The 10,663-nt window shown below is 31.4% G+C and overlaps 1 protein-coding gene across 1 annotated transcript in view; it reads left to right on the forward strand.

The window, feature by feature from the left end:
• Positions 1–2,330: 2,330 nt before the first annotated feature.
• The window catches only part of LOTGIDRAFT_236545 (hypothetical protein), an 18,285-nt gene continuing 9,952 nt past the window's right edge, over positions 2,331–10,663 (forward strand). Inside the window, exons 1-14 of the mRNA XM_009067520.1 lie at positions 2,331–2,371; positions 4,264–4,353; positions 4,452–4,734; positions 5,018–5,286; positions 5,570–5,747; positions 6,002–6,063; positions 6,217–6,298; positions 6,494–6,710; positions 7,159–7,307; positions 7,658–7,843; positions 8,104–8,322; positions 8,773–8,850; positions 9,459–9,616; positions 10,212–10,371. Of these exons, the coding sequence (XP_009065768.1) occupies positions 2,365–2,371; positions 4,264–4,353; positions 4,452–4,734; positions 5,018–5,286; positions 5,570–5,747; positions 6,002–6,063; positions 6,217–6,298; positions 6,494–6,710; positions 7,159–7,307; positions 7,658–7,843; positions 8,104–8,322; positions 8,773–8,850; positions 9,459–9,616; positions 10,212–10,371 (2,138 nt within the window). The 5' untranslated portion in view covers positions 2,331–2,364. The remainder of the gene's footprint in view (positions 2,372–4,263; positions 4,354–4,451; positions 4,735–5,017; positions 5,287–5,569; positions 5,748–6,001; positions 6,064–6,216; positions 6,299–6,493; positions 6,711–7,158; positions 7,308–7,657; positions 7,844–8,103; positions 8,323–8,772; positions 8,851–9,458; positions 9,617–10,211; positions 10,372–10,663) is intronic.

Here is a 10,663-nt window from a genome sequence, read left to right on the forward strand (position 1 = left end):
CCACAGTATTGTAGAGCATAATAATGATTTTAAAACTATAATGTAGAGTATAATCTATGTCTATAATAATAATGGTCTCTAAAGTATTATTGTAGAAAAATAATGGTATAAGTCATTATTGTAGGGCGTGATATTTTTCTATAATAATAATATTGGTCGCTACTGTAGAAAAATAATGGTACAGGTCATTTTGTAGGGCATGCTATTTTTCTATAATAAGAATAATGGTCACTATTGTAGATAAAATAATGGTCAAGTCATTATTGTAGAGCATGATATATTCCTATGGTAATAATGGTCTCTGAAGTCATACATAATGATAATCTTATTACTCTACCTTTCTCTAAATTGCAGGAACCACTTTTGACCATGATTATCTTTGAAAATTTATATTCATGATATGAATTTTGCATTATATGAATAATAGACACATGTTTTTATTTATTATTATTATTAATCCACCTGGTTTAATAAGCAATAAAAAATAACCCAAATAATGATAATTTAGCAATCCTAGTCCCATAGTGACTTCAGGTGTTTCAATGAAATACTTTAATTAAATTTAAATGATTGTTAATTAACTTTATCAAGAACATACATTGTAAATATAAAGTCAAAAGTTAAGTCACATATATAAGAGCATTTTAATTTCATAGTGTTATGAAAGCACTTAACACACAAATATTAGATAATATATATTAATCAACAATTGATATCAAGTTCTGTTAGAGAACAATATTATATATTGTAGGTCATATACCAACTATATATATATATATACATCATTCCAATCTATTCTTTCATTTCAATTTTACAATCCCATATTCATATATCATATCAAACGCTATCCATGTACTTACTATACAATATACAACATACCAAACACTAGCAATACTTACTATACAATATACCAAACACTACCCATACTTACTATATAATATACAACATACTAAACACTATCAATACTTACTATACAATATACCAAACACTACCCATACTTACTATATAATATACAACATACCAAACACTACCCATACTTACTATACAATATACCAAACGCTACCCATACTTACTATATAATATACAACATACCAAACACTATCAATACTTAATTTACAATATACCAAACACTACCCATACTTGCTATATAATATACAACATACCAAACACTATCAATACTCCTTGAATGACATTTAGAAGTAGATAGAACATTATATAAATAAAACACTATTATGGATATACTACTCCTCTTTAAGCAACGTTTCAATTCGCAAACAGGAATCTTTTTCAAGCAATATATACTTACCATACAATACCAACTATATATATACAACATACCAAACACTAGCAATACTTACTATACAATATACAACATACCATACAATCAATATTTATCAATACACTATCAATACTTTCTATTTTAAATACAACTTGCCAAACACCATCCATGCTTTATACAATTATACAATACCAACTATCTTCATGGACAGAAATATGCTCTCGATTGTAAAATATTAAACGACAAATGGTTATTTCAACAATCTAAATAAACTAAAACTAATGGCATATTTAGGTCTTGTTAAGAATCTGTTTCATTGTAACAATATCAATAAATGTTTCTTATATTAGCATTTTCTTATACAGAATCGATATAAATCTCCTTAACTGTCAGAAAGATTGATTTTAGACATTAGTATTTATCACTGATTATTACGACTTCTTAGATACCAGTAACAGTTATATTACTTCCTTGCTCAAAACATTCCGAAAAAAACATTCTTTTCAAATCAATTATCAAATTAACACTTAAGTTTAAAAAAAAGTCGTCAAACAATCTTAAATGAAATTCATTTTGTAGTTTTGCTTAATCAGTACAGGAATAAAAAACTTTACGTCAATGGTTTAAATTTTTAAATCCTTTCTTTGTCAGTGAATTAATAATGTTTTTCTCAATACCATTAATTCGTAATGGGGTTAATTTAAATTATAAACGAAATTTCTTATTGTAAGGAATAGCTAGAAATCGTGTAGCCTTTACTGTGTGTTTAAAAAAGATTGGATTATTTTTTTAACTAATCAAGTTTCTTCAAGAATGGATTAAATAGTCACTAATCCTTACTAAGTCGCCGAGTCGTACTAATCTTATTTCCCATAGGGCTATAGGCTATATAGACAAATATGGTGGATATATTGCACCTAGCAACAATAAACATTAGCTTAAAGAACCTCTATAGCTCTCATATGTCAACATGTCAATGTCTTAACAATATAGTCGACGTTGTCCTAAATGAATTAGGAAAGAATACATAATTATGCAATTTAAAGGATTTATTCACAGCATATGGTATATATGAAACCTACAATATGAAAGGTAAGTTATTTAATTGAATAAATATATGAAATTGAAACAAAATATCAATATGCTTCTTAGTAGGTCTGTGTTATTTTCTTTTAACTCTTAAAGCCTGAAACAACATAAGGCAAAATAGAAATCAAGTGTCACCTATATCTGTGCACTTTATTGTTAAGCTATCGTTTCTTTTTTCTTTTAATACACACAATCATGTGCTAAATATCAATTTATCAAACTGTAAAAAGCCATTTGCCACTTCATTTCACTTATTATTCAATATGTCAATGTATCAAATGTAATTCTTTATAACATATAAGACGACAAAATATATAATTCATAATTTTTAATATACTGTGGTATTAGGTCTAATATTCAGATATAAAATATTGCTATGTACTAAATTACTATAGGTATATCATGTTAACACAGGTATTTTCAATCAGTCTTTTGTATGTAACACGACCCCTTTTTTTATTTCATTACAATAGAGCTAGTATACGCTTATTAGTTATATTGTTTGAAACTACATGGAAATCTTGCTAAATTAGAAACAGCCAAATCCTAAAGAAACATACTCATGAAACTAAAAGAATCACATTAAAATTTCCCATCGCGAACTCAGGCGTTCACAGGATTTCGTGAGAGGAAATTTTAATAGTAGAAGTGAAATCAAAATAGATGCGAGTAAAGATCCACCCACGAAACTACAAAGATCTACCCATGAGGTGCATCGACAGCTCTACACATGATACTAAAAATAGATGTAGGCCTATCAAAATATCTACCCATGAAACCAAAATAAAGGCATCAAAAAACTAAAGCGTCAAAAGATATATCCATGAAACTAAAACAAAATTTATCCATGAAAGTAAAAGAGTTGAATCAACAGATATACCCTTGAAACAAAACAAAAGCATCAACAGATCTGTCAAGGAAACTAAAACAAAAGTAACAAAAGATCTATCCATGAAACTAAAAGAGGTGTACCAACAGATATACCCGCTGAACAAAACAAAAGCATTAACAGATCTGTCAAGGAAACTAAAACAAACGTAACAAAAGATCTATCCATGAAACTAAAAGAGGTGTACCAACAGATATACCCGCTGAACAAAACAAAAGCATTAACAGATCTATCCATGAAACAAAAACAAAAAAAAATCAACAGTTAAACTCGTGAAACTAAAACAAAAGTAGGCCTACCAATCAAAATATCTACATGAAAGTAGGCCTAATAGAGATGCATCAATAGTTCTATAAAACTAAAACAAAGGCATCAGAAGCTATACCCTTGAAACTGAAACAGATGCGCCCATTTGTCTATTCACGAAACTAAAAGAATGTGTCTAATGCTCTACCCATGAAACCAATGAAACTAAAAACCTTTACCCACGAAAGTAAAAATAAAGTGTATCAAAAACTCTATCAAAAAACCAACCCATGAAACTAAAGGACCACTTCATCAATGAGGAAAATCTTTTACCCATGAAACAGAGAACATTGATCTAAACCTCCACCAAAGATAGATAAAGGTTTAAAACCCATGAAAGATATAAATTCCTCATACACTCCACAAGTTAATTCTTTCACAATTGCTTGAGATCACACATTATAAGAAATTATCTAGTTCACACAAATGTGTTGATAATGCTCAAGAACAAATGTTTTAAAATGGAATTAACATCGATAATAATACTTCGATCAATTTTTTGTCAAGTTTAAATCTGCTACTTTATCCAAGTGGCTATAAGGTTAGATGAAGAAAAGGTATTTTAAATAAGGTTTAAATTCATGTCACGATACGATTATTTTATTGTTTAATGAACCCTTAGATATAACTTAGGAGTAAATCTAAAATAGGATTATATTTATATATGACATTAGTAAATGAGTGTTTATGTCTACACCAGATATTCTGTGTTTTGAAATGAGCTGGTGGAAAATGATCACGTCGTATGAATATCATCAGAATCTTTCAGTCAAGGAATGGTTACGGAAAGGTATATAATGAATTGAACGATTAATTAGGAGTTCTAAAGAGTCTTCCTTCAAATTGGAAGTAATTGTTTGAAAACTAAGTTATCTATTTTTCTTTTAGCTTTAGAGATAACTCCAGAGAATTTGGAAGATCTTCTAACCTATGATGATCTGTTCTTGGACTACTTCAATGCTTTCCTGGCCTTACCAGTGTTCCCTCAAGCTTTGGCTTACGACAGACTGACTGGTGCCTTTGAAGAGGTATCATCACCATACAACACTACTGCGTCTGATTCTATGGGATATGTATCACCATCACCACCATTACCTTATGGTGCTACAGACACAGTCAGAGAAAACATGTTACAGTGGGCTAGAGAGGAACGACTTCCTTTATTTATGAGGTATGTAACAGCAGGTCATTAACCTAATAATGGTTACTGCTAATTCAAGGAGAACTCAAAAGTAAAAGATTATCATATATTTAGATGTATTTTCACTGTCAAAACGCCATACACTGAATGGAATCTAGAATGTCAATAACTGTCTGTTAGTTTCCTGAAAAAACCGTAAAGTCGACAAAAAGAGTTTAAATGGTGAATCACAAAAAGTATGATAACGTTACTGAGTCACAAGACCTCTACAACATCCGAAATCATTCAACATCGTGATTCTATTTATTTTCAGCACTCAACTATTCAGGGAATTGAAATTATGTAAATTATTACTTCGAGCATTAGATGATAGGAATTCTGCTAGTCGTGGGTCGAGTCGTCAGATAAGAGGGTACAGCAGGGAATCGGAGAGTTTTATATCTAGTCTTAGTATTAGTGGTGATAATAGTGCTGAAGACGATCTCCTCGAAGACCATGGTAACTGGAATGATCTTCGTGAATTGTTTAAATATCAGCGACCAGGTAGTAAGGCACTAAGTGATCCCATCAAAGGCTACCTTTGTAAGTATAAGATTTTTAATGCGACTGATTCAAGAAATTCTGTTTTGGTTTCGTGTTGTTGTTGTTGATGGCGATTGTCAGATACCACCAAAAGTAATTCAATGGATTTGCCAACAGTGGCATTTCTGATGAACCATAAGGTGAGGGCCAAAGAAATCAAAACAAAGTTCAAATCTTATTCCAAACCCTGAGCATGACCTTGGAAACAAGGTCACAGTGTTTCTCTCGAAGGTATCATTGTGTCTGTATTTATTGTATAGGTATACCTTTCTTTCTGTTTCAGTCAGAAATCAAGGACAGCAGTCGTTACCTACCACTTCTTTTGAAAGTTCCTCCAAAAATAGATCTTCTGATAGATTTGCTTCTGGACGATTTGACCATGTCAGAAGTCCAACAGGAATGGTGATGGAAAGAGAGAGGACAATTACTGGTTCTCCAAGCACTGTTAAAAGAGCAGCAAGGTATGGTGCAGACTTTTTTAATTTTGCAAGTTAAAATAAAAATGATTGAAGAAATGTAAAACGTGTTACTTTCAGGTTTGGTGCTGGTTGCATCATGATACTCTCTTTGGCAGGCATACGACATAGAATTTGTCCATTGAGTTGCAGGAACACAAGAAAGTACAAATTATATTTATTGTCACCTCAACTCTAAGTTAGCTTTCCTAATATTGAACAAGAAACAATATAATAATCTTTATTAATGATATTTTCAGAATCTCATCACAAGTAGAAGTTATTCCATCAGAGGGATTATTATTGGAGAAATCTGAGAAAGGTAAATGCTTTTCTCTATGATGGATACTAATATCAATATTGTTAAATGAATTTTAGAAATTTTTTTCATAGAGTCCTAGTTTACACTCAATGTCAGTTTTTTGTAGGTTTGAACCAGGAGGGTTTTGAGCACATATACTTTTCTTTTTTTTAGATCGCAAAAGTTTCTCTTCGAAGAAAACCAAACCCAAACCCCCTACATCATCTACAGAGGCTGCTTTTCTTAGAGGATCACGGTACGATAATGGTCTTTACTTGCTATATTTATTCTAATAGAGAATCTGCTTGAAAAACTCCAATAATATTTCATCTTAAAACATATTTTTTAATTCAGAAGATCTGTTCATGGTCTAATAATGTAGAACAGAAGATTTCAGTTAACAGGTTTTTGATTTCTAAATTTATAAAAGAAATTTCAATGTATTTTATAGGGTATTATCAGCACCAGTCAACTATGCAGAATATTTCAAAATACCATTCTTCCATTTTGATGCGTTATTACGTGAAACACCTGTCCCTACTGGTGAACCATTTGTAACCTTTGAAGATGATTTAGTTAGTGAAGCTCAAACAGAAACTGATGTCAGAAATTTAGAAGGCAGATTAAAAATGACATTTCAACAGATGAAAGAACAAGTTATTGGCACTGTGAGTATTGGAACCAAATATTTAAATTTGATATGAATATGGAACATGCAAATGAGCTGGCCATTGGTGGGCCAATACTTATTTCAATTAATGTTCTGCTTTTTGGGTCCAAAATTTGAATTGCTGAAAACACAGGTGGTGAATTTGAGGAAGACTCAAATCTCTTAGAAATATTTTCTGCTTTATTTTTGTGCCTGGTTCAACAAAATGGTTTCTAGGTATCATTGGTCAAAATAAATAGAACAATAGTAGGGGTATAGTCTAGGGAACACCTGGAGTTCCCCACTTTAGAAGCAACTGTTTTCCAGTATCATGGCTCTGCAAATTTTGGAAAAGAACCCATAAATATATTCTTTTCTAGTAAATATTATTTATTGTCATGGTTTGGCAAGATGGTATAACAAAAATATAGACAATTCCTAAATGCTCATTTCTTAATATGTTTTAGTATGTGGGTATGGAATCATTTAAAGAGTTTTTAAACGACACTACTGGTGTACATCTATTAAATTTCTGGTTAGATTGTGAATATTTTAAAGATTCTATGGAAGATTATGATGAAGAAGTATTTATTGAAACTAGAAACTGTCTCTTCAGGTGAAATCTTAATTTTCGGTTTCTTTTGATACCATTTGGTTTCTTTTGATAAGTTTATGAATATGAATTCAGCAATTAATTTAACTACCATTTCTAAAACACTTTGAAGAAGATGAAATCAGAACTTCTATTTGGATTGAAATCATGCCTGTTTTATCTGAAATAATTTGGTTTAATTTAACTTACTCAAATCTTTTAGACAAAAAAATCATAGTACCAGTATTATGGTCAGAACACACTCTAAACATGTCATGTTTCTTACGCTTCTTGATATCCACAAAAATATGATTAATAAGATAACTGGTAATGCTATTACATCATATGTTGATTAATTCAAATCTTATATTCAGGGATATACAGGATAAATATAAACTGAATCTCACTAATGATGCTAAAGAACAAATAACCCGAGCTGCAAGTAATGTTGGTTTAACACATACAATATTTCTTCGAACTCAGTATGATGTCTTGCGACGTCTGAGAGCTTACTGGATAGCCAGATTTCTTATGCATTTTGAAAGACAGAAGCCTTTAAGGTTAGTGTTGGTTGTTGATTTTTTCGTAATTTCATGTCAATGCCAATTGCAAGTGACTGCAGATGGAAAAATCTCATGTCTGTATGATTTGAAGTGAGACTTTTATGAAATTAAAACTTTTTAACTAGTATCTCCAATCAACTAGATCAGTGCAGATTACATTGTACTCATGTCGTACTCAGATGCTGCCAGTTACTAGCAGTCCTGTCTGTCTGTGGCAATGATGAGAAATATGTTTTCAAATATTATACATTTTATAGTGAGGATGAAGAAAGAGCCATGGTTCAGTTTAAATTGAAGAAACCAGAACCCAAAAATAGTTTGCCATTTTTCCCTTCCATATCATTAGTACATTCAATGCCTGTGTGGCCAGAAGAAGCGTTAAATCTGTCTCGTATCTCTACGTGGGATCAAGTAACTAGTCGTAACATGAATAGAGATATCAAATCAGCTCGATATAGCAGAACAGCAACATCTAGGTAAGCTTAATAAAGGTGTAGGCAAACAAGTGGTCTTTGTCAGAGACTTGTGTCGCTGTTTAGAGTCTTGTCTTGAGTTTCAACGACTGGCATGGGCACACTAAGAGATAAAAATCTGGTCGTTGTCGATAATCACGTGCAGAGCATGCAATTGAAAGGAAAATGGATATGATTGGATGATGACGGTCTGTCTTTCAGATGATAAACTATCAGAGACAATTATATTATAAATCCTGTTGGCCATATGCTTATGGCATTCAACATAGAAAGTTACAAAAGAAAAATCCCTAAGACGGATGAAGCCTAAGAAGACTAATTCAGTCACATTGTGGTGTTAATATTATTCACAATGTGAGTGTAGAGATTCCATATTGAAACTGTTAACAGTATGTGTTCCTTGTGTTGTCAAACAGAATTTTCAGGAATTAGCATTTCTATTGTTCATTTCAGATCAACAAAAGAAAGATTAATTTTAGCTCTAAGTACAGATAAACTAGCTGGTGGACCTTTTGCTACTTATCTTGAAGAGTAAGCAAAGATTCCGTATTAATAATGGTTAAATCACAATACATGCAATGTGTATAAAATGCAATTTATTTTCAGAAGATCATTAGAAACATCCTCTTATCTGTTTGACCCATTATTTGTGAATTCAAACAGCAAAAAGAATATTCTAGAAGAAATTAAGACATGAGCAATACCTGATTTGTTGTTATGGTTAGGATATTGTATAATAGTGGTTGTGGACTCTAACCTTGGTCAGGGTGTGAAAGTCTGGTGATTTTGATTAAGTTATTTTTTCTTATAGTTCCAGTAGTAAATATGTACAAATAATTCAGGAAAGATAAATGCCAATATATTTTGGCCAAGAACCAGCTGGTCAATAGGATTCTTGTGAAGTTGTTTTCATTGTAAAAATCATTGCTTCCCTTTAGTGGAGACGGAACTAAGTTGGATGTATTAGACACTATATAAAGATGCAGATATTAATAATATATGATTTCAGTTTGCGATATCAGCATCAGCTGGAAGGGAACGTTAACTTGTCATCTACCAACCAACCAACCAACCAATATTACATGAATATGACCTACACTGACAATATTTTTCAATTTGAATGTGTTTGTTTTTTACAGTAATGATGAAAATAATACAGTATCTAATCTATTGTTTTGGCAAGATGTAAGAGAATATGGAGCTAGTGAAGATAAATCTGCTGATAGATTATTACGATTAAGACATGCTTGGTCTATATATAATAATTATATCTCACAAGATAGTCCACACAATATAGGTATGGCCAGTTGTAATTTTTAGATGGAATTTAAAGGGAGAGTTGCACCATTATGGGGGTTTATTTAAGTCTTCAGAAGTAGTAGAAATGTACGAACATTGCATAATTCCTTCAAAATATATCTCGAACTAAGAATTTCACTTTCTATTTCAACCGATGTCTTTTTTTTTATATGCGAGTGTCTTAAAAAAAAAAAAATGTATGACTTGCACTCGATGGCACACTCTTGCCTTTAAAGTTGCCATATGAAAATTAGTGCCTGAAACCCTATCTGATACTACACATATTTTCTTCTTGGAACCAGGTGTCAGTAGAGTTTTGAAATAAGGTCAGAGTATCTCAAACTTCAAGAAGGAAAGGTAGAGATAAGGAATTAGTTATTTTGGTAGAATTGGCAGTGAAAACAAAAATCAAATTTTCTAGTAAAAATCTGTATTAACTTAAAAGCCAAAATAAGGGCAACAAAGAAATTTCTGGAAGCATGTAAGAGGACATCCAAAAGAAACTGGTTTATCCCATTGTTGATCTAAATATTCTGATCTGCACTTTTGCTTTAGCTTAGTCTATAGAATCACAATATTTTTCTTTAATTTAGATGTAGCTGAAGCAGATATAAATATACTTTACCAAAAACTAGCATCTTCCCAAGATTTTATAGAAGCATCGGTGTTTGATACAATAAAAGACAATACTATCGGTAAACTTGAGAAAGCCTGGATAAGATTTCTTAAAGATGACCTGAAGATCTTTCTAGAGTAAGTTTAATAGTTAGATAATTCAGCAATTATTATATAGAAATATGTTTCACATTCTTTCATTATCTTAAGCTTTTCAGTACTATTGTCAGTTAGATAGATTCTTTGTTTGGTTTGGGCTCCAGCGTCCTTATGACCAAACACAATTGCTAAGATTTTATTTGAGTATTCTTGGAATCCTGTATTAGTCAGAGCGGTGTCTTTAATCCTCCCACAGCCTCCTACTACTCTGAAATTTTGTCGAACATCACAGTCAGATAGTTGATTACACAAAGCAGCAAATCTAAGTTCT

This window comes from Lottia gigantea (assembly GCF_000327385.1).
Source record: "Lottia gigantea unplaced genomic scaffold LOTGIsca_83, whole genome shotgun sequence".
Lineage (NCBI taxonomy): Eukaryota > Metazoa > Mollusca > Gastropoda > Lottiidae > Lottia > Lottia gigantea.